At 35.0% G+C, this 25,405-nt stretch overlaps 2 protein-coding genes and 1 long non-coding RNA gene across 5 annotated transcripts in view; 1 reads left to right on the top strand and 2 right to left on the bottom strand.

Moving 5' to 3' along the window:
* The window catches only part of LOC125659089 (uncharacterized), a 28,840-nt gene extending 23,756 nt beyond the window's left edge, over positions 1-5,084 (bottom strand). Inside the window, exon 1 of the mRNA XM_056150707.1 lies at positions 4,741-5,084. Within this exon, the coding sequence (XP_056006682.1) occupies positions 4,741-4,807 (67 nt within the window). The 5' untranslated portion in view covers positions 4,808-5,084. The remainder of the gene's footprint in view (positions 1-4,740) is intronic.
* A 1,331-nt stretch (positions 5,085-6,415) lies between these two features.
* LOC125667710 (monocarboxylate transporter 12-like) lies at positions 6,416-12,343 on the bottom strand. 3 transcript variants are annotated; one of them, XM_048901328.2, is made up of 5 exons: positions 12,110-12,343; positions 10,787-10,930; positions 8,886-9,032; positions 7,924-8,575; positions 6,416-7,310 (listed from the first exon to the last, which is right to left on the bottom strand). In XM_048901328.2, the coding sequence occupies exons 1-5, from the start codon at positions 12,174-12,176 to the stop codon at positions 7,295-7,297; spliced, it is 1,026 nt and encodes a 341-aa protein (XP_048757285.2). In that variant the 5' UTR covers positions 12,177-12,343; the 3' UTR covers positions 6,416-7,294. The 3 variants fall into 3 exon arrangements, with proteins under 3 accessions (XP_048757285.2, XP_048757282.2, XP_048757283.2); XM_048901325.2 differs by having other exon boundaries at positions 7,682-8,575; positions 12,110-12,337; XM_048901326.2 differs by lacking the exons at positions 10,787-10,930; positions 12,110-12,343 and adding an exon at positions 10,293-10,755 and having other exon boundaries at positions 7,682-8,575.
* Positions 12,344-20,853: 8,510 nt separating this feature from the next.
* Positions 20,854-25,269, top strand: LOC130050348 (uncharacterized). The gene is made up of 2 exons (XR_008798784.1): positions 20,854-21,156; positions 21,664-25,269. It is a non-coding gene; the product is annotated as an uncharacterized LOC130050348 (long non-coding RNA).
* Positions 25,270-25,405: the final 136 nt, after the last annotated feature.

Genomic DNA, 25,405 nt, shown 5'->3' with positions numbered 1-25,405 from the left:
ACAACCTATCATTGGGTGAAATGCTGTCTGACATGTTTCATACCGATTGTTACGCCGTTCTTGGCACACTGATTTTAATTCACGGCGGGTGTGACCTGTCGTCAGGGGATGCTTACTCCTCCTAGGCACCTGATCCTACCTCTGGTACATCCAGGGGTCCGTGTTTGCTCAACTCTCTATTTTTATTGCTTATAGGATTTATGAGATTGATCACTGTTCATTATCTTCACCTTTCATCCAGCAATGTATCTTTGTTTGTAAGGGTTTTTATGAAGTTTGGGAATCCTTTGTAGGTACGGTAATTCATATTCATCGACGCAATGACTGGGATATTAAATTATCTAAAATTGAAGCATGGTTTTAAAGAATTTCATCTTTTGAAAGGGCAGTTGGAGTATATTATTTGTTTTTCCTTCAATTATCTAGTTTAAAAGCATATTCATTCTTTATGAAATAGGCATTGAAATAATTAGTTCTCTGCCAAACACAGTCAAGTGGAACTCTCCTTGCCGTGGTCGATTTCATTCCAAGGACAATAATCATTCATTCTGCATTACTCGATGGAAGCACACGTGTGACAAGAAAAGGATGCCATACAGGAATTGTTGTGTTTGCCTGCCCAGAACACCTTTGGGAAACAGTTCTTCTGTTGGTGACCCCATCTCTGGGATATCCAGGGGTTCATGTTTGCCCAACTCTATATTTTGTATTCCTTTTAGGAGTTATGAGATTGAACCACTATTAAATATTTTCACCTTTCATTAATTCGTTAGCCCAAAATTAATTAAGACAGGATATATAAAGAAGAGTAGATAACGTGTCTATGATATATACCATCATAGAAATAGGAAATATCATATACAGCTCAAAATCCTTAAACAATGCATGCATCATATTAGTACATTGTTGTAAGAGATATATTAAAATGTATGCCTGTGTTCATATGTTAAAGACATTGAACAAAGTCAATTACATTTACTCAGCCTTGGTGACAATCTAGAACGATTATTGATTATTGGTGAGTGATAGGTTTCTTTCTTTTGTTTCCCTGAATTCATCCTTTCTTTGATGCGCAAACAGTGTATAAAAGTTTTATGATTTTCATGATATACACGCATAGTATTATGAGATATTATTTTTTGTATGATACTTCAAGTGAATTCATTCTTTATCAATATTGCATCATTTATACCTAGATTGTTACTTGGATCTTTTATTAACATAGGATAGCAAACATGGAGACACTAGGCTCCTCTTGAAAATTATTCTCAGTATAGGAAGGTATGTATGAGTATTAACCTATCAAAAACAATGTTCTGAAATCAGCATTTACCCAGCAGCACCATCCAAACCCTGAGTATTAACCTATCAATAACAATGTACTGAGATCAACACCATCCAGGCTCTGAGTATTAACCTATCAAAAACAATGTTCTAATATCAGCACCATCCAGGCCCTGAGTATTTACCTATCAATAACAATGTTCTGATATCAGCACCATCCAGGCCCTGCGTATTAACCTATCAATAACAATGTTCTAATATCAGCACCATCCAGGCTCTGAGTATCAACCAATCAATAACAATGTTCTAATATCAGCACCATCCAGGCCCTGAGTATTAACCTATCAATAACAATGTTCTGATATCAGCACCATGCAGACCCTGAGTATCAACCTATCAATAACAATGTACTGAGATCAGCACCATCCAGGCTCTGAGTATTAACCTATCAATAACAATGTTCTGATATCAGCACCATGCAGACCCTGAGTATCAACCTATCAATAACAATGTACTGAGATCAGCACCATGCAGACCCTGAGTATCAACCTATCAATAACAATGTACTGAGATCAGCACCATCCAGGCCCTGAGTATTAACCTATCAATAACAATGTTCTAATATCAGCACCATCCAGACCCCGAGTCTTAACCTATCAATAACAATGTTCTAATATCAGCACCATCCACACCCTGAGTATTAACCTATCAATAACAATGTTCTAATATCAGCACCATCCAGGCTCTGAGTATTAACCTATCAATAACAATGTTCTAATATCAGCACCATCCAGACCCTGAGTCTTAACTTATCAATAACAATGTTCTAATATGAGCAACATAATCCAGGCTCTGAGTATTAACCTATCAATAACAATGTACTGAGATCAGCACCATCCAGACTCGGATTATCAACCTATCAATAACAATGTAGTGAGATCAACACCATCCAGGCCCTGAGTATTAATCTATCAATAACAATGTTCTAATATCAGCACCATCCAGGCTCTGAGTATTAACCTATCAAAAACAATGTTCTAATATCAGCACCATCCAGACTCTGAGTACCAACCTATCAATAACAATGTACTGAGATCAGCACCATCCAGGCTCGGATTATCAACTTATCAATAACAATGTACTGAGATCAGCACCATCCAGGCCCTGAGTTTTAACCTATCAATAACAATGTTCTGATATCAGCACCATGCAGACCCTGAGTATTAACCTATCAAAAACAATGTTCTGATATCAGCACCATCCAGGCCCTGAGTATTAACCTATCAATAACATTGTACTGAGATCAGCACCATCCAGGCTCTGAGTATCAACCTATCAATAACAATGTTCTGATATCAGCACCATCCAGACCCTGAGTATTAACCTATCAACAACAATGTTCTAATATCAGCACCATCCAGACCCTGAGTCTTAACCTATCAATAACAATGTTCTAATATGAGCAACATAATCCAGGCTCTGAGTATTAACTTATCAATAACAATGTACTGAGATCAGCACCATCCAGGCTCGGATTATCAACCTATCAATAACAATGTACTGAGATCAGCACCATCCAGGCCCTGAGTATTAATCTATCAATAACAATGTTCTAATATCAGCACCATCCAGGCTCTGAATATTAACCTATCAAAAACAATGTTCTAATATCAGCACCATGCAGACCCTGAGTATCAACCTATCAATAACAATGTACTGAGATCAGCACCATCCAGGCTCTGAGTATTAACTTATCAATAACAATGTTCTAATATCAGCACCATCCAGGCTCTGAGTATCAACCAATCAATAACAATGTTCTAATATCAGCACCATCCAGGCCCTGAGTATTAACCTATCAATAACAATGTTCTGATATCAGCACCATGCAGACCCTGAGTATCAACCTATCAATAACAATGTACTGAGATCAGCATCATCCAGGCCCTGAGTATTAACCTATCAATAACAATGTTCTGATATCAGCACCATGCAGACCCTGAGTATCAACCTATCAATAACAATGTACTGAGATCAGCACCATGCAGACCCTGAATATTAACCTATCAATAACAATGTTCTGATATCAGCACCATACAGACCCTGAGTTTCAACCCTATCAAAAACAATGTACTGAGATCAGCACCATCCAGGCTCTGAGTATCAACCTATCAATAACAATGTACTGAGATCAGCACCATCTAGACCCTGATAATTAACCTATCAATAACAATGCTCTGATATCAGCACCATACAGACCCTGAGTATCAACCCTATCAAAAACAATGTTCTAATATCAGCACCATCCACGCCCTGAATATTAACCTATCAATAACAATGTTCTGATATCAGCACCATCCAGACCCTGAGTATTAACCTATCAATAACAATGTTCTAATATCAGCACCATCCAGGCTCTGAGTATTAACCTATCAATAACAATGTTCTAATATCAGCACCATCCAGACCCTGAGTCTTAACCTATCAATAACAATGTTCTAATATGAGCAACATAATCCAGGCTCTGAGTATTAACCTATCAATAACAATGTACTGAGATCAGCACCATCCAGGCCCTGAGTATTAACCTATCAATAACAATGTTCTAATATCAGCACCATCCAGGCTCTGAGTATTAACCTATCAATAACAATGTACTGAGATCAGCACCATCCAGGCCTTGAGTATTAACCTATCAATAACAATGTACTGAGATCAGCACCATCCAGGCTCTGAGTATTAACCTATCAATAACAATGTACTGAGATCAGCACCATCCAGGCCCTGAGTATTAACCTATCAATAACAATGTACTGAGATCAGCACCATCCAGACTCGGATTATCAACCTATCAATAACAATGTACTGAGATCAGCACCATCCAGGCCCTGAGTATTAATCTATCAATAACAATGTTGTAATATCAGCACCATGCAGACCCTGAGTATTAACCTATCAAAAACAATGTTCTAATATCAGCACCATCCAGAGTCTGAGTATCAACCCTATCAATAACAATGTTCTAATATCAGCACCATCCAGACCCTGAGTATTAACCTATCAATAACAATGTTCTGATATCAGCACCATACAGACCCTGAGTATCAACCCTATCAATAACAATGTTCTAATATCAGCACCATCCAGGCCCTGAGTATTAACCTATCAATAACAATGTCCTGATATCAGCACCATCCAGACCCTGGTTATTAACCTATCAATAACAATGTTCTAATATCAGCACCATGCAGACCCTGAGTATCAACCTATCAATAACAATCTTCTAATATCAGCACCATCCAAGCTCTGAGTATTAACCTATCAATAACAATGTTCTGAGATCAGCACGATCCAGACCCTGGTTATTAACCTATCAATAACAATGTTCTAATATCAGCACCATCCAGGCCCTGAGTATTAACCTATCAATAACAATGTACTGAGATCAGCACTTACCAAGCAGCACTATCCAGGCCCAACCCTTGTCAACTGAGGATGACGTACTTTTCCGAAAGTTGAACATCTTCTGTCTTCTTAAAATCAGTAAAGACAAAAGTTTTTGTTTTATGTCCCTTGTAGAATTTTTCACTTATGTCGAGCCTTCACCAGCTGTAAAAAAAAATATATCACAAATTTCGACCTATGCTTATCGCTGAGGGTCGTATCATTGAGGTCAGACTGCAGACGACACAATATAGTTCGTTGATTTGTAGGAATCCACCAATGGTTTTGATTACCAAAGCTAAACAAGTTTCTCATTGAAAGGACTATAAAATGGTTAGAGCATGGTTTGGTCCTCTAGTGGGACCTTTTTGTTTGGAACCAAAGTTTACGTGACTTTGACCAAGAGTATATGTACAGAGATATCGTGTACAAAGCATCTATAGTTTCGTAAATATATGACTTTCACAGGATTTTATTTTATGTAAACGTGCACATTTTGATGTCCATTTTCTATTCATAAACATAAAGCACATTGGAAAATACATGTCTCAAAGAGCCGAAAAATAAATCATGTTTTTCTAGCTTGGTCGATTAGTTTAAGATTGAAAGTTTGACAATCTTTAAGATTCATATATCTCATCGGCTACATTAGGATATCATCTTGTACAGAACTTAATTATGCAAGTTGAAATACAACAGTAAAGTATATCTGTCTTGTGTTACATAATAGGTTTTGTCTTACCGCAGAAAAAATAAGTCAATATACAAGAAAATAGATCAGAAAAATATAATATATCCAAGAAAATAAAATTTAGTGTATGCAAGAAAATAAGATATAACATAAATGTATACAAGAAAATAAACTACCGATATATAAAAAAAGAATATAATTATGAAAGAAAACAAAACCCTCTTTGTTTCTATATGTCCTGCAAAATTGTTCCCACTTCCTATAATCTTAAAAGAGTAAAGTGAAAAATAACTTTCGTCAATCAAGACGATTAAATCTTACTTACAGAGAAAATAACCAGGAGAGGTTCGCCGAACTTAATATCAAAACAAAATGATAAATGCATTTTCTATGCGCTGTTGGTTTAGTGTGCTAATCAGAGATAAAAGTTGCATGGTTCTGTTGACATCGTAACGATTGTCAGTATTGCAATGCAAGGTTAATCGATGCATGCATTTTTACATGTTTATGATAAAGTTCATCATTATCTTTCTTCCCTGAACGGAATTAAATACCAGATAACAACACACGACTTTTTTTTATTGATATAAGCAGTCCTGAGTCGGAAAATGGAACATTCTCGTGGATATTTCGTCATCCACTTCACTTCTGTTGATAAATGAAAACTTGAATGAAAAGTTTACAGAATAATTCTAAATATACTTCAAGTCGTATGTTCTAAATGCATAGCGTATTGGACACTATGGTAGAAGGTTGGAATCAATGCGTTAAAATCGGATCCATTGATCTGTTCACGTAGATCACTACAGAATATATTCATAAATTACACTACAAAATCCACGGGGGAAAAACCCATGGGTTCTACATATTGAAATAGTTAGGCTGTTCACAGAACTGTATAAAACGTCTATTCTCAACTATAATCAAGACGGAACTAGACTAATTGCCTGTTACGCGCAGTGAAGTAAAAATTTCAAAAAAGGTAAAAGATCAGTATTAATACACATTTTAATTCAATAATTCTGAAGTTACTCTAACAATGACCATAATGATACTTAGTATTTTATTTTAAAATTGACAGACAGACAGACAATGATCAAGGCTTATTACTATTACGAGTTTCTTTTACTGTTTCGATGAAAGTTTATCTTGCTACACACTCTTTCGTTTAAGTTCAAGGTTGTCTTAACCTTGATCTACCACTCTAAGTGATCACTTTGGACCCAGTCACAACTGACCTCTTCAGTTCCATGACACGGTCCCATATAATCCACGTTTTATTTATTGTCCACTATAATAATTCCGGGCTGTAGTCCTGGATTTAGTGTAACATATGGTGATATCCAGACAAATGTAACCCCTCCTATCTCCCTCAGCCATTCTAATCCACGACCATGACCAATTTCATAACACTATTTATGAACTACTAAATCATCTATGTTGGCAACATATGCTTAAAGACATGAATATGCGATAGTCACCCATGGTCAGCGCCCAGGGTCGAAGCAGTGAGGGTTCTTAAACGTAATACCATCTGCTGCGACAGAGGAGTCCGATTTTAAAGTCATGTACGAAAGACTCATGACTCACACTTTTAAATGCTGGGCGTGTGGCGAAGGAAATCTTCTGTCTGTGTTTACTTCGAACGTTTGCTTCTGCCATGACACGAGTGGTGCTTGAACTCACGATCTCCATGTTAGATGGAGATTCATTGTCGATTTAGGTCAGCATTTAAAATAAATTCAGAGTTTTCCTTCAGAAGTCCGTGTTTGCTCTGGCGCTCGTTTGGAAAGGAACGGTTTGACAAGTAGTGATAGTCCTCCCAGGATTAGACAAGCACCCATCCACATGAAACCACCGACATACGAACCACTCTCATCCCGTATCAGACCTAGGAAAGACGTAGAATTTCATCAATTGGATTTTTAAAAAGAATATTTCATACAAGCCTTGTGATTTGGAAGATATTGTATACTTTAAAAACATATATCAATTGATGAGATGGATATTTGTGTCAGAAATTTACGCCGACCACATGTAGTAGCCCATAGTAATCATAAAATGATCATATTCCCCAGATCATGATAATAGTTGAGAAGCGTTCAATATGATATATATTGATATGATAGAAATATTGGTCATTTATCTTATATTGTGAAAATATACAATTAACTACATGTAACTGATGCATTGCATGACGGGAAGATTCTAGTAAGAATGGTGTAATATGAATTTAGGGCAATAAGTCAATCATCGCCATACCCATCGATAATGATCCAACTGCCGACGATATTCCTCTGGTAACTGTACTCATGGCTAAACCATGATTCAAATTCCTTAGTCCTATAAAATCTACCATCACAACGTTAATTAACGAAAAATAGGTTCCCGCGAGGAAGATGTGTAATGCACTGAAAACTGAGATAGTTATGAAAGTGGTGTAAAAGTTTGCAAGAAGACAGACAACTCCACCGCCCATTAACCCAATAGCCATCATATGATACCTCTTGACTTTTCTGTTATCAGCTAGAAAAATGAATATAGTTCTGCTGACAATATCACTTGCTGCAGAAATAGTGACAAGATATCCAATCCTATTTCTCTGAATGCCTCGGTCTTCTGCAAAAGGCGGAATGTAAGTCAAAGGTAGCACGCATCCAAAAGAAACAAGAAATGACATCACCACGAGGAGAAGGAAGCTCGAATTCTTAAAAAGCGCAAAATTGAATATCAATGATGAACATTGTCTACAGCAATTCCTTTCAATTTTTGCCTCAGATGATTGTTCAATCTGAGAAGATTCCGTTTCGATAAAACAGTTTTCTGGGTCATGGTTTGAAGGGGAAACTAAATGTTCATTGCCTTCTTCGAAGCCTGTTGCAATTTCTAAGGAGTGAGTACTTTCTTCTTTTGCACCCAAATCTATTGGTCTCATAAGCAAACCAACAGGTATAAGATGCAGGCATACCGCACCTACTATGAGCAGGGTGCCTTGTAGTCCATAATCATTCAACAAATAGGTGATAACTGGTGGCCATGCTAACCCCCCGATGCTACCACCAAGATTGATGATTCCATTGGCCATACCACGGCGCCTTTCGAAATATTTCCCAACTAACAAGGTAGACGAAAGATGAGCGAACGTGGTAGACAATCCTAAAAATTAAGATAAAAAAGTTATAAAAGCATTTAAGCTGATAGATTAATTTGTAGTTCTTTACTCGAGAGTTAATAACGAATATTTCATGTTATTTTCTTCATTTCAAATGATTCTCCAATTATTGCCAGATATCATAATAATGATTGAAATAATGTTTAACAATAAATAATTTATGAATATATTTGAAATTGTTGTCTGGTAAGTGTGATTTACTCTAATAGCAATATGGACATGGACGCAATTGAACACGACTTGCTACATCAAAAAACGTTTTGCAAAATCATGAAAGATATTTGATAAACACACCAAATAAAACACCCTGTGTGAAAAATAAGGTAGAAGAATTGGGTGCAAATGCACTTCCTATATTTGAGGTCAGTCCGAATAAAGCGCCACCGACTACCAGTGTCCTCTCAGTGAAGTATTTAATGCCAATACCCATTACTAATACAGCTGAAAAATAAAAATATGATTACATGTATTTCATTGTCTTTTTATGTCTGCCATTGTGTTTGATTAAGAAGCCATAAAAAATTTTCAAGCAAAGGTTGATGCATCAAATGTTGATTTAGAATCTTATATTTATATATTAGGAAATGAAATTGATTCTTTGATCTTCCTCATATCCTCAATAAAATGAGCATGTAAACCAATATAATGGCCAGATAACTGTCAATGATAAAAAGAAAAGTCCGTTCTGCATTACATGTACAACCAATATGATTCTAGGCACAAGTACATGTACTTTGAAGATGATATTAAAAACATGCTAGAGTTTATCATTCACAACAGTTATGCAGTCATTGGTGATCACGTCTTCCAACAGTCTGATGGCATTCCCATGGGCACAATTTGTGCTCCGTTATTAGCTGATCTGTCTTTTTCTTATGAGGCAGAACTTATTCGAAACCTTCTACATAAAATTAAAAGATATGTGTTGTGTCCTTAAACTCGATATTTAGATATATCGACATGTTATCTATTAACAATTCTCATTTCCATTCATTTGTTGATTCGAAATATCCCAATGAATTCAAAATAAAAGACACCACTGAGTGATTGAATGATTGATTAGATATTGTTTAATGTCCCTCTCGAGAATTTTTCACTCATATGGAAACGTCATCACTGCCGGTGAAGGGCTGCAAAATTTACGCCTATGCTCAAAGGCTTACGGCCCTTGAGCAGGGAGGGACCTTTATCGTGCCACACCTGCTGTGACACGGGGCTTCGATTTTTGCGGTTTGATCCGAACGACCGCCCCATTTAGTCGCCAGACAAGCAAGGGGTACCACTGAGTGTTCCACATCTGCTTTAAATCTGGATATTTCAGTGAACAGCAAATTAACAAACCAACTTTATAACAAACGAGATGACTTCAACTTCTCCATCTTTAATTTCCTATATTTGTGTAACTATATTCCATTATTACCTGTATATGGTGTTTATATCTCTCAACTGATTCGATATGCAAGAGCTTGTTCTATGTATGATCAATTTTGAAATTGAGGCAGGCTACTGAGAAACAAGTTGATATTACAGTAGTTTCAACATTCTTGTTTTACGTAAGCATTTCGCAAATTCTATGGTCGTTATAATGATCTTGTTTGCCGATACAACCTATATTTGGGTCAAATGCTGTCTGGCATGTTTTATACCGATTGTTGGACCGTTCTTAGCACACTGATTTTGACAACGGATGACTCCGTTTACCTGATCAAGATATAGGTCTCACGGTGGGTGTGACGGGTCAACATCGGATGCTTACTCCTCCCAAGCACATGATCCCACCTCTGGTATATCCAGGGGTCCTTGTTTGTCCTACGCTTCCTTTTGTATTTCTTAAAGGAGTTGTGAAATTAAACATTGTTCGTTATATTCACTTTTTATTCATCCATCCCATTGACTGGGATATTTAATATGTCTAAAACTGAAGCACGATTTTGGAGAATTTTATCTTTTGAAAGGGCAGTTGGAGTATAAGTACGGTTATCAAATGTGAAATTAATGCGATATTCGTTTACAATACAGTTGTAATAATGAGCCTTACAAAGACAATGTTGTAACAAGCTTTGTCAGCTGGAACCAAAACAATTGATTATCTGATGTGTTGGCTGAAAGAAATCAAAGTGGGGTTTAATGTTTTTGACGATTGTTCGAGTCTATGAAATTAAAGATTTTCTATGATTTCTGCCAGACGTATTTACCACTTAAGCTCGTAACAGCAGTCTGGACGGAGAAGACCATGGATAGTGTTGATGCCGTCGTCTTGTATGTCCTTTGGAACTCCACAAAGAAGAGACCAAACGTTTTTAAAATCCCCACCATGATAAAGTATTCTACAAAACTGCCTGCAATAAAAAGAAATATCAACAGGGTCAAGTTCAATGCTGACTGTTATTGATAGATTATGTTTATTGGGATTTATTCAGTTTCAATTTGAGTGAAAAATTCACGATGGGACGTAAAAGAAAAAACACCAATCAATCAGCTTATCCAATCAATCAGTGTTGTATATCTTTCATCATTTGTTTGTTGCAAATACTTTGAAAACTTTAATTCGAACGTAAAGGTTAAAGTTGGTTGTACATTTATATAGAGTTATCTCTCTTCTACAAATCCCCAAACATGATTATTGCTTATTGATTTTATTCCAAGATTTTACAAGACAATAACAAAACAAGTAGAATGGTGTTTACTGTAGATTGACAGGTACGCGTACATTTTCAAAGCAAATGATTATTGTATCGGCCAAAATTGTTACAATGTATACCAGAAATAGTCTAACAAGAAAATTGATTAATTGAAGATCGGTCAAATTAAAAATGTCATCCTCCCGCGATAACCACTTCATTGGGTAAGGAAAAACTCCTACACTATAGCTGGGTATCAGAAAAGAAGCAATGAAAGAGAACTATTGGCTTATATTCTTAATTTTGTATTCTTTATGAAATTGATTATTGTTCGTTTTTCATGATGATAATTACCATTAATTTATGATTTCATACCCAAAGAAAAGGATCATCATATGCAATATCAAATTCACTGAGTATTCAAATATTATTCATTTATTCCTGATAGATAGTGTTGCTTGATATTACAAATTCAAATCTTATAGGAGTTATGAGATTGATCACTGTTCGTTATCTTCACCTTTCATTACATCAAGTAAATATATTTTTCTGGTGGTTCTTCAGAAATATTTTTTAACAACTACTCTATTTTCTCTTCCCACCAGAACGCGTTATATCCCTTTCTAAAGAAACTTTAATTAACTGTACTAAAGGAGGCGTTTTGCTATGTTTGGTTGAATTTGGTCAAACTGTGCATACAGATAGTTTCAAATTGCTAACAATTCACAAAATAGCACCTAGGAGACATACATGTAACGAACACATTGTGATAACTTCCGTTTTCCACTGAGTCCCTTTACTCGGATGAGATAAAAGCATTTAAGCAATTCCAGACAGTAACAATGAAGAGAGAGAGAGAGAGAGAGAGAGAGAGAGAGAAAGAGAGAGAGATATTACCTGCCAGCACGACCCAAGCCCATCCCTTGTCCACGGATGTATGTGTACTCCGCTTAAATACCGACATTTTTCACTTCCAAAGTATCATCCGTAACTTAATAAAACATAGTTCATTTACATAAAGATGTAAATTGAATAAATCTGATTGAACACTATATTCATTTCTTCATTTTAGAAGAGAAATTATGTGAATTTTCTTCTTTGCTTAGAATAACTAATAATGTTCAGAAAATCAATACACTTCTAGTTCTCCTGGCTAATAGAGGTTCCGTGTGTTTAATTTATGGCCGATTTTGTGTGGTATTCCTCTAAACCTTTAACAGAGAGTACAGGTAGAGCTGGGGGTAGATATCACACATAACATTCACATTGACAACAGTTAAAGGTTGAATAATGCAGATACCAATCCGTATATGTGTATTTGAAACGAAACAGGTGTGCTGAAAGTAAGACTATTTCAACAAATGACTAGTTTTTATTAATGAACAAGTGAAAACAACAAACAGCGACCAACCCCACAAATCTTAGTAGCAACCCCACAAATCTTATAGCAACCCTACATACCTTATGGCAACCCCACAAATCTTATAGCAACCCCACATATCTTAGTAGCAACCCCACAAATCTTATACTAACCCCACAAATCTTAGGACAACCCCACAAATCTTATACTTACCCTACAAATCGTATACCAACCCTACAAATTTTTTACCAACCCCACAAATCATAAGCATCCTCTGTTTACCGGTCGCATTCGCCTTGAGTCCCACATCTTTATCAGACCAGAGCAATCCGCAGTCAAAGTCAGCTCACAAAGAAAGACCCAACAATTGGTATGAAACATTATCAGAATATGTGCAATTAGGATTATATTCTCTAAAGAAAATCAGTGATTAACATTATAAATTTTTGATAACCATTTCAAAGTTCATTCTTTTATGCGGTAATTAAATTTTACCGTGGATTTTATTGCGTAACTATGCAGAGGAATGGTACATTTAGACTGTTACAATTAACCTCTGGTTCCTTTTATCAAAGACTAAACACTAAGTAAAATACTAAAAAATAATAACATGCATAATACTGTGCTTAGTTGTTTATTTGTGTTATGTATAGCCATCAGATTTGGTATGTAGGGCTCAAGGCGGTGTGACTAGTCGACAGGAGACGTATACTCCGCCTACTCTTGATTCTGTACTTTTATACACCCATCTTTAGGCGTGGTACAGCGATGTCTGTACGTCCATACGGATGTCCGTCCGTTCGGGGTTTTCTATTTCCAATTTCTTTTGTCTGTCACATATCAAGCTGAAACTTAATATGTATATTCTTGTGGATAACTCTAGATCATGTTGCCATTTTGATCCATTTCAACCTCTCTTGTGGGCGTTTCGTCCTTTTATTCGAAAATTATTGTTTTATGGAGGTTGCATAATTTGGCCGGCAAAATCTTCCCAGGATTTTCAAGTGAGGCCCATCTTATTTTACAAAGTGTTTGCATTGGTATTGAAGATGTGCATGTGGCAAGGAGTTCCCTTTTAATCATTTTTAAAGAAAATCACAGGTAGGTGAACATAGTCCGTTTTGAGGAATGATTACATAGAGAGTACATGAATTGTCTGCTTTTCCTTCCATATTTTACAGAGTACATGTATTTGTATGAGTATGGATGATGTGCATGTGACATGGATTTTGATTTTCTTCAATTTTCTAGAAAATTTTACAAGTTGTCAAACTCAGTCCGTTTTGAGGAAATATTATATTAGATAAGGGACAAGGTTTGTCCTTTTTACTCCTCTTACAGTTTACAAACTAGAGTATTTGTAAATAACTTGAAGATTTTTATACGCCCGTCTTAAGACGGGCCGTATTATGTTATGGCCTTCATGTCCGTCCGTCTGTCCGTCCGTCCGTCTGTTAGCTTTTTCGTGTCCGGCTCATAACTTAAATACTATAAGGCCTAGAATAATCAAACTTTGTCAGTTGATACATCTTGGGTAGAAGGTGTGTCGCACATTAAAACCAGGTCGCTGTGACTTTTAATTAAGAAGATATGGCCAAATATGGTAAAACCCTGTCCGGCTCATAACTTGAAAACTATTTGATCTAGAATCATGAAACTTGGTCAACTTATGCATCTTAGGTAGAAGGTGTGTCGCACTGTACTTTAAGGTCACTGTGACATTTAGTTGAAGTGATTTTTTGAAAAAGTATGTTATAATTGGTACAATCCCTACTCATATAAGAGTTTTGTAGAAAACCTCATTCAAAAATGTTACATCAAGAAAACACATATTTTTTTTATGATATACTGTACAGCTTTTTTTAGCTTATGTAATGTTTCCTTTGTTTCTAACAATAACATGAGAAATTCCACTTGTCCCATGGGAGTAGCATGCAAAGGGCATTTTGACAAGACTAATTAATGAGTTTTGTGTAGAGCATCTCTGATCAACATGATCAAGCAGGTGTTATCTTTATCTCTAGGGAATTGGGCAGAGAGATCTTAGCCTCTTAATTGCAGATATACCAGAAATTATTTGTGAAAGTGAATTTGTTTGTTGTGGTTAGTCTTTATTTTCAAAATTAATTTGACATTGTACTATATAATTTTTAATTTTTTTTCTCGGCAACCTATATGCAGAGTATCATTTCTCACTAAGACAACAAATGGTTGCAATATGTATAAAGGCCTATTTTAATGATTAGTATTTTGATGTTTTGTTATGGCTGTGGCATTGTTCAGAAAAAAGATATACAATGAACAAAGCTGCAGATTGGGCATTTGTGTAAATCTGAACAGATGAAATAGTATTGCAATAACCATATTAAAAAATGTTAATCAAGAAACTACACATTCTTCATTATATACACTGTACTATACAGCAGTATATAACAAACAAATTATTTCTTTTGTGTCAGTAACAAGAGAAATTTCCCTTGTCCCATGGGTGTAATTATCAAGCAATTCAGGAGGCATTTTGCTAACAGAAAAATTGCATTCTGTCAAATTACAGATTAATTAATGAGTTTAGAAGATTTCTGTTACAGCAATCTGATCAAGGAGGTGCTATCTATATCTCTTGCAATCGGGAATTGGGCAGAGGAATCTGGCCTTCTAATTGATCTGTCAAATTTTAGAACAGTTCTAATTGGTAGCCATTACTTTGAAAGTTAATTTGGTATAAAGTTTAAGAATTAATATGATATTGTAAAATATATTTTTATTTTATATCTCAACAACAAGGTGCAGATTGTCATGTCTCACTAAGATGACAGTTTTACAGTCTAAGAATAAACATAATGACTAATGTTTGATGTTTTATTACGCTGTGCATTGTTCTTCATTCCTTAAAATACAATGAGCAAAGCTGCAGATGTGCATTTCTCAAGTCTAACACAACCAGTTGAGAAATATATGATGTATTATTTTTTTCTAATTAATAACTACACCATAGGAGATGCACCAGTGTTTGAAATAACTGTTTTTAATCTATATTTATTTATATTGACATCACCATGCATATTTTACTTTTATACTTGAAGATTTGACAAAGGCAGATACTGATATATGTATTTTTTGATATGTTGAATAAATCAACCTTTTTGAGTACTCCCATTTATTGTAAGTTGTTTGCTTGGATAAAGGGCTATCTTGCACTTTAATCATTTCATTGAAAACATTTGGGAAAATGTTTTTATATCCTTTTAAAAATCATTAAGCTTACATTATCAATATTTGAAGCAATGTCACATGAGGCCATAAAGTGGGTAAGATTCTTAAAGGAAGGATGACATTTGGTTCCATGCATACCTATCTCTTCATGGTGATATGTTCATGTTAACAATATGTGACGGGCGTATCATGTGCCGTGGCGGTGCACTTTATTTTAATTTGTTGCCGTTTTGAATTTTGAGAGGTTGTTGAACTTGGTCAGGGGAAATATTTTACTCACAGAACTCTTGCTTTGTCTATCTACCTTCTGTCGAGATTTTAAACATTTTTATTCATACAATGCAAAGAAAGACCAATTTTCAAACTTCTTTACAACTGCACCTTTGTAATAAAAAATAAATAAATGTCTAGTCATGTAGAGCAGGAAGGCCTTTATTAAAAGTATAAATTTAATGATACCTGGAGTTGAAGTTCTGAATCGAGGACAGGGCCAAACTTGTCATATATGTGTTAGATATTTGAATAACATCTCTCATGCTACTGACACTAAATTTAAATCTAACTGCATATTTACATGGAGCAAGTAGATCTTTACCAAAATTGTAAATTTCAAGATCCCATGAATAGGGAGTTTAGTACTTCCAACGTATTGTGTCCAATATATGCCAGAAGTGGTGTAAATCTAATGTGGATTCTAAAAATGCACAGCTCTCTGTTCCATGTTCTTGTTTACATTCTACATGTAACTGTGTGTTTGATGTGAGCTCGAAATAAAGGATACCACAGAGTCGTCCACTTCAACATACTTAGATATTTTATTGAAAGTAGACATTAACGACAAACTGACAACTCAACTGTATGACAAACGCGATGATTTCAGCTTTTCCATCGTCAACTTATTTATGTAGCAATATTCCATTATCACCTGCATATGGTGTTTATATATCTCAACTGATTCGATATGCAAGAGCTTGTTCTGCGTATAGTCAGTTTTTAACTCGAGGTAAGCTACTGACAAACAAGTTGATGGTACAGGGGTTTCAACAGTCTCGATTGAAGTCAGCATTTCGCAAATTCTATGGTCGTTATAACGATCTAGTTCGTCAATACAATCTATCATATGCTGTATGACGTGTTTCATACCGATTTTTAAGCCGTTCTTGGTACACTGATTTTGACTGCGGATAACTCTGTTTACCTGATCAGGATATAGGGCTCACAGCGGGTGTGACCGGTCGACAGGGGATGCTTACTCCTCCTAGGCACCTGATCACACCTCTGGTGTGTCCAGGGAACCGTGTTTGCCTAACTATATATTTTGTATTGCTAGTAGGAGTTATGAGATTGATCACTATTCGTTAACTTCGCCTTTCATGTTCTTGTTTACATTTTAACTGTGTGGTTGTGTGTTAGATGTTCTTGTTAACATTCTAACTGTGTGGCTGTGTATGAGATCTGCTTGTTTACATTCTAATTCTGTATCTAGGTGTTAGATGTTCTTCTTAACATTCTAATTGTGTGGCTGTGTTTTAGATGTTCTTGTTAACATTCTAATTGTGTGGCTGTGTGTTAGATGTTCTTGTTAACATTCTAATTGTGTGGCTGTATATTAGATGTTCTTGTTTACATTCTAATTGTGTGACTGTGTGTTAAATGTTCTTGTTTATATTCTAACTGAGTGGTTGTGTATTAGATGTTCTTGATTATATTTTAACTGTGAGTCTATGTATTAGATGTTCTTGTTTACATTCTAACTGTGTGGTGTGTGTTAGATGTTCTTGTTTACATTTTAACTGAGTGGCTGTGTATTAGATGTCTTTGTTTCCATTCTGTGGGACTGTGTATTAGATGTTCTTGTTTACATTCTAACTATGTGGCTGTGTATTAGATGTTCTTGTTTACATTCTAACTATGTGGCTGTGTATTAGATGTTCTTGTTAACATTCTAATTCTGTAGCTGGGTGTTAGATGTTCTTCTTAACATTCTAATTGTGTGGCAGTGTGTTAGATTTTCTTCTTTACATTCTAACTGTGTGGCTGTGTGTTAGATGTTCTTGTTTACATTCTAACTATCTGGCTGTGTTTTAGATGTTCTTGTTTCCATTCTATCTGGCTGTGTTTTAGATGTTCTTGTTTCGATTCTGTCTGACTGTGTTTTAGATGCTCTTGTTAACATTCTAATTGTGTAGTTGTGTATTAGATGGTCTTGTTTACATTCTAATTGTGTAGGTGTGTATTAGATGTTCTTGTTTACATTCTAACTGTGTGGTTGTGTGTTAGATGTTTTTGTTTCCATTCTAACTGTGTGGCTGTATATTAGATGTTCTTGTTTACATTCTAATTGTGTGACTGTGTGTTAAATGTTCTTGTTTACATTCTAACTATGTGGCTGTGCGTTAGATTTTCTTCTTTACATTCTAACTGTGTGGCTGTGTGTTAGATGTTCTTGTTAACATTCTGTCTGGCTGTGTTTTAGATGTTCTTGTTTCCATTCTGTCTGGCTGTGTTTTAGATGTTCTTGTTTTCATTCTGTCTGGCTGTGTTTTAGATGTTCTTGTTTCCATTCTGTCTGGCTGTGTTTTAGATGTTCTTGTTAACATTCTAATTGTGTAGCTGTGTATTAGATGTTCTTGTTTACATTCTAACTGAGTTGTTGTGTATTAGATGTTCTTGTTTACATTCTAACTGTGTGGCTGTGTGTTAGCTGTTCTTGTTAACATTCTAACTGTCTGGCTGTGTTTTAGATGTTCTTGTTTCCATTCTGTCTGGCTGTGTTTTAGATGTTCTTGTTAACATTCTAATTGTGTAGCTGTGTATTAGATGTTCTTGTTTACATTCTAATTGTGTGACTGTGTGTTAAATGTTCTTGTTCACATTCTAACTGAGTGGTTGTGTATTAGATATTCTTGTTTCCATTCTGTAGGACTGTGTGTTAGATGTTCATGTTTACATTCTAACTGTGTGGCTGTGTGTTAAATGTTCTTGTTTACATTCTAACTGAGTGGTTGTGTATTAGATGTTCTTGTTTATATTTTAACTGTGAGTCTATGTATTAGATGTTCTTGTTTACATTCTAACTGTGTGGCTGTGTGTTAGATGTTTTTGTTTCCATTTTAACTGAGTGGCTGTGTATTAGATGTTTTTGTTTCCATTCTGTGGGTCTGTGTATTAGATGTTCTTGTTTACATTTTAACTGAGTGGCTGTGTATTAGATGTTTTTGTTTCCATTCTGTGGGTCTGTGTATTAGATGTTCTTGTTTACATTCTAACTATGTGACTGTGTATTAGATATTCTTGTTTCCATTCTGTAGGACTGTGTGTTAGATTTTCATGTTTACTTTTTAACTATGTGGCTGTGTATTAGGTGTTCTTGTTTACATTTTAACTATGTATCTGTGTATTAGATGTTCTTGTTTACATTTTAACTGAGTGGCTGTGTAATAGATGTTTTTGTTTACATTCTGTAGGGCTGTGTATTATATGTTCTTGTTTACATTTTAACTGTATGGTTGTGAATTAGATGTTCTTGTTCACATTCTAACTGTGTGGTTGTGTGTTAAATGTTATTGTTTACATTTTAACTGTATGGTTGTGAATTAGATGTTCTTGTTTACATTCTAATTGTGTGGCTGTGTATTAGATGTTTTTGTTTCCATTCTGTGTGGCTGTGTATTAGATGTTCATGTTTACATTCTAACTGTGTGGTATGTGTTAGATGTTCTTGTTAACATTCTAATTGCGTGGTTCTATTTTCGAAGCTCTTCTTTCTATTCTTATTGTGTGGTTCTATTTTCGATGTTCTTCTTTCTATTCTAATTGTGTGGTTCTATTTTTGATGTTCTTATTTCCTTTCTAACTGCATGTCTCTATGTTTAATGTTTTACTGCTTCTCATACAAACTTTGTCCGGACCATAGCTATTTTGTCTTTGACAGGCCTTTGATATATGGTAAATGGATAAACCATGATAAGACAGTGTGTCGCGTGCCATTTTTATGACCTTTGACCATGACCTTTAATGCAAAGGTCAAATAATAGAATTTTCGGGTATTTTTTGTCCGGACCATAACTGTTTTGTCTTTTGACATAGTTATTTGATATTTGGTATGTCGGTATATCGTAATAAGACATTGTGTTCTGTGTCATTATTGTTAAAATAACGTTTGACTTTGAACTTTTATGTAATGGTCAAACAATGGAATTTTTTGGACTAGGTATTTGATGTTTGGTATGTTAGTATACCATGATAATACAGTGTGTCACGTGTCATTTTGATGACCTTTGGCCTTGATCTTTAATGTAAATGTCAATTAATAAAAAAAACAATTGGGGCATGGTTTTGTTCGGGCCATATCTTTTTTGTCTTTTGACATAGGCCTTTGATATTTGGTATGTTGGTAAGTTTAATTTACTGTAATATATTCACAACACTGTTCCTGGTTGAAGCACATATACATATAGGTGATCGTTATGCAACGTAACTCTTAATTTTCAACTTTAAAGATGGTTTCTAAAATGTTTTTTGAAAATATGAAAAATGGAAGGGGGATATCACTTAGTGTGCTAAAACAATTCTTCCTAGTTTCCATTCTAATTGCGTGAATTAGTTTGCGATTGGAATGCAAATACTGCTTGCTAATGCAAACTTCCTGATAATCTTATTGCCTTGCCATCCGTTTTGCTGACTCTAAATTGAGTCAGTTCGCAGTACCTGAGACATGATCTTCCGCTGGTGTGGCGAGTCGTCTTTGTTGACATATGCACTGTGTTGTGGGATTTCCCCGATTTAATGAACCCGTAACGGGTGGTTGCTCATTTTCTACGTATCTTGTTGACGGGGCTATAAAACGTTTCCTTGATCGAGATATATCGTTAATTCACATATCATTCTTGGGATTCCGTTGAAGGTATCATTTCCTTTTCCCCCACAAACATTTGTCTCGTTTAGTTGTTTCTGGTGTTTTAGAACATTCTTTTTAATCTTCTGTATTTGACTTCGAAGGGTTCCATTTACGTTTGAAAGTGATCTCATAATTAAGAGTTGTCTGCTTTTTTCTGCGACAGATATACTTGATACAAAGTAATTGGCTAGTATGTGACCTGTATGAATTATAGATTAATATGTTTGTTTCAGTTTGATACGAAGTAAGACAATTCAATTGATTTTACTACTATTTTAAGCCCCTTCTTAAAACATTTAGACAACCTTAAGACCACTTATACGGGTAACACTTCATTATTTCTAATTCAACTTCCTTGTTTCTTTCTCCATGCAATACTGGGAAATTCACAGCTGGTGTAGTTTCTCTTTAGCGGTTTCTCTTCTGGAATGCACCTGTTGATAATATAAAGTTGTACCTGTTGCTTATTAGGTGAGAAAGTTCATGGGTGGATCCAGGAAATTTTAAATATTTGTTCCAAAATGATGTAGAATTCTACCTCTGGATCCACGCCCTTATCAAGTCATTTTTGCATGAATCAGAAAATGTAAAATAATGTGCAAGCATATATGTGGTTAAAAAGGGTGTGTCTGCGCCTTGTGTTCCTTATTATCGGGGAGGTTAAAATTAAAAGTTGTCAACTGCATCGAGTCTATTTTCATTTTACATATTTCAGGAATATGTATAGAAATTGAGTCTATTTTCATTTTACATAATTCAGGAATGTGTACAGAAATTGAGTCGATTTACATATTACATATTTCAAAAATGTGTATAGTAATTGAGTCGATTTTCATTTTACATAATTCAGGAACGTGTATAGAAATTAAGTCGATTTTCTTTATACATACTTCAGGAATGTGTATAGTAATGTAGATATATATATATATATATATATATATATATATATATATATACCGGTATGTTTCTCATTCTCAGATACAGGATGGTTTTTCTAAGGTATGCAGACGCGCATAGATCGTGCGGGATATGCCTGAACCTACAACACATAGATTTGTCAACAACTTCATTTGACGCTGCTTGTGGTATTATGAAAGGTCATATCAATAATATACTCCAAGAACTGAATTCAAAAAAGGAAATAGAAACATTTACTTTTGGAAAGACATATACAACGTCAAAAAAATATTTCTATTTTCCCGTTAATAACACAAACTCTTGGAATCTATCCGGAATTCGCTCAGCTTGGAAAAGATTCAAAGCTCTAGGATTCCACAACCTGGTTGTGGTGTCTGTTGTAGATGAACATCAGATACCACTATACAACATGCTCTGGCGAAACAACGACACTGAGGACTTTACGGTTGCCTTGAAACAGAACTTAATCCACTTTTACAAAATCACCAAAAAGGACCGCAGACTTGGAAATGTAAACTGCAGGGAGGGAGCAAGGAAAGATAACTCGTATCGTGGTGTGTTGTACATGGCTATCAGATACACAGAACCCGAAGATGACGACGATTGTCAGTGGTTGTTCTACTGGGTGATTGCCTTAATCTTCTGGCCTCTGTATGTCGTGTACATATTGTATAAGTTGCAACAACCTAGTCGACGAAGAAAAAAACGTTAACATAAACCCTACGACTGTTATCTTAAATGTAGAGGTTCATCGAAACAATTAACGATGTACGGACTTTCAGATATGATGCCATGAAAATAGTGGGTTTGAAAAACAAATTACTTTGTATATGAAAACTTCCAGCAACTAACCAATTAGCTGCAGAATTGTAACTCTCTGGGATTAGATCGGGAGATATAAAAAAACCCACAAATTTACACCCGTTATAACACCTCTATTGCTAAATAGCAACATATTTACTCGGTATAAAACTTCTATAAATCGATAAACAGCCACAGATTTACCCGTTATAACACCTCTGTTGACAGACAGCCACAAATTTACCCGGTATAACACCTCTATTGATAAACAGCAACATATTTACTCGGTATAACACTTCTATTGATAAACAGCCACAGATTTACCCGGTATAACACCTCTATTGACAAACAACCACATTATTTACCCGGTATAACACTTCTATTTACAGACAACTAGAAATCTACTTGTTATAAAACTTCGATTTACGGTGTATCTTTCCTGCACAGAATTCAGATATATTGTATTTGCTGTGTATTACATAAGTGAAAGTTTATTGTATGTATTCATGTCTTTATTGTATTTACTCATGTTTTTCTTGTATGTATTCATGTTTTTATTGTTTTTTATTGTATGTATTCATGTTTTATTGTATGTATTCATGTTTTTATTACCTTCAAGAGACCCCGTTCCTCGGATGATAAAAGTTTTCCCCTTTATTGTGCGGTTTTATGTAGTATATGTTATTATGAAAACGAATCGAACCTTACTGAACAGTTATGTAGGACAAACAAGAATCCCCTGGACATACCGGGGGTGGAATCAGTTGGCTAGGAGCACAGGCTATTATATTGCTTGGGTTCGAATTTACTATTAAAGAGCAAAGGTATAGAACTTTTAATAAAGGGTACCAAAGTTCGCCGAAGTAAAAACATTAAACCAAATGATGTAAAATTCTACTCTGTATTCTAACACATTCATACATAATCAATCTACATTACTACCAAAGTTCATCCCGAAATTCCGTATACTTTCCAAGATATGTTGAAATGAATTCGGAAAAATGCGTATTATTTCTTGGTCGAATTTCAGCTGGGCCCTGGCACTATAAGACTAAACAGAATATTTGAGCATTTCAACAAGCCATTACATAGAATGTGCAGCATTAGATATCTTACCTCAATTCAAAACCGGAAGTCCGTTATAGCTCCAAGTGACTGAAAATTCTAAAACCGTCAATACCTTCACTTATCACAGCCATTTTTACAGGTGCAACTAATTACCCGAAAAGGATTAAAGGGCCCATGACGATTTAGAGTCTCAAATACTAATTCTTATCAATATGAATTCATCATAGTACATAATTATGCAAATAACAAGTTCTTATAAAGATTCAAATGTCTTATTATGTCTATTTTTATTCAAACCACAGTAACCCCTTATATGGTAGACAAATCAGTGCATATATCATATAATCACTGCATTTTCTCTGTAGTTTTTGGTCTTACTTACCTATAATAAAGTATATATTTCCTGAAAATTGAGATTGTTAACTTTCTGAAAAGGACATTCTAAAAGTGTTCTTGTTGCTATGGCAACAAGAACTGAGTAATACTGTAGAAATTCAATTCCAAGAGCTGTTTGACGATTTAAAATAATGATGTTAATTTGGGTAGTCAAAATAGTTGTTATAAGTAAAGTGCAGATGGTTTTACAATTTTAATCAATCAGGACTATTTGAGACTTTCAATTACAAACTGAGGTAAGAAATGCATCTTAAAACTGCCATAGGATGATGTCTATATTGTGTAATCGTGCGGTACAGCCCAGACACACTCTGTTTACTCTTGTAAGTCACCGGGCCCAGCTAAATCTCGACCTCGCGAAACCCGCTGGATTTTTAGAATTAATTTCTGCTTATCTTTGGTAGTATATGGAATTTCGGGATGAAATTTGGCAGTTATATATAAAAAAAAAAAGTACATACCAATATAAGTATCATCAACACCATCTTTATTTTTTTACGGTAAAATAAGGTATACTGTGAAAAGAGTTCTATACCTGTACTCTTCTATAATAGTAATTGGGTCCCCAAGCGAAATAAGCGCCTGTGTCTAGGAGGAGTAAACACCCCTTGTTGAGGTTCTGTTTTTGTTTCTGCCTCCTAAGTACGTTACTGAAAGTAGTCCTGTTTTCAAATTATAAGTATGTTACTGAATGTAGTACTGTTTTCAAATTATAAGTACGTTACTGAATGTAGTCCTGTTTTCAAATTATAAGTACATTACTGAAAGTAGTCCTGTTTTTAAATTATAAGTACGTTACTGAAAGTAGTCCTGTTTTCAAATTATAAGTACGTTACTGAATGTAGTCCTGTTTTCAAATTATAAGTACGTTACTGAATGTAGTCCTGTTTTCAAATTATAAGTATGTTACTGAATGTAGTACTGTTTTCAAATTATAAGTACGTTACTGAATGTAGTCCTGTTTTCAAATTATAAGTACATTACTGAAAGTAGTCCTGTTTTTAAATTATAAGTACGTTACTGAAAGTAGTCCTGTTTTCAAATTATAAGTACGTTACTGAATGTAGTCCTGTTTTCAAATTATAAGTACGTTACTGAATATAGTTCTGTTTTCAAATTATAAGTACGAATTGTGGTTCTGTTTTCAAATTATTATTATCACGTCACTGAATGGAGTTCTGTTTTCAAATCATAAATACGTTACTGTCTTCGAATCTTAAGTATGTAACTACATATAGATGCACTATGATGTAATTATTTATTCGCATCATAAATCATGGTATTTGTAACAATCTGTTTCTAACAATCAGTTTCTAAGATATAAAGTCTCTGATATATAAACAAATTTCTTTTGTAAATACAATATTTAGAGGATTCAGTAAACAAGATACAGGATAATCATATGATATTTTTGAATACTTTATAGCTCACCTGAGCTGAGAGCTCAAATGAGCTTTTCCGATCGCCTGTTGTCCGTTGTCTGTCCGTCTGTCTGTAAACTTTTTACATTTTCGACTTCTTATCAAGAACCACTAAT

Source organism: Ostrea edulis, chromosome 9 (assembly GCF_947568905.1).
Source record: "Ostrea edulis chromosome 9, xbOstEdul1.1, whole genome shotgun sequence".
Taxonomy (NCBI): domain Eukaryota; kingdom Metazoa; phylum Mollusca; class Bivalvia; order Ostreida; family Ostreidae; genus Ostrea; species Ostrea edulis.
The sequence above is the reverse complement of the archived record's forward strand: the minus strand, read 5'-3'. Positions and strand labels throughout refer to the sequence as shown.

What these genes read in the sequence shown, in the direction of transcription:
- LOC125667710 (XM_048901325.2), bottom strand. Translation starts at nt 12,176, where the DNA reads ATGTCGGTATTTAAGCGGAGTACACATACATCCGTGGACAAGGGATGG. An exon ending in GGCTTGGGTCGTGCTGGCAG is followed by an intron (nt 10,931 to 12,109) that starts GTAATATCTCTC and finishes TTTTTATTGCAG; the next exon opens with GCAGTTTTGTAGAATACTTT. An exon ending in TGCTGTTACGAGCTTAAGTG is followed by an intron (nt 9,033 to 10,786) that starts GTAAATACGTCT and finishes TTTATTTTTCAG; the next exon opens with CTGTATTAGTAATGGGTATT.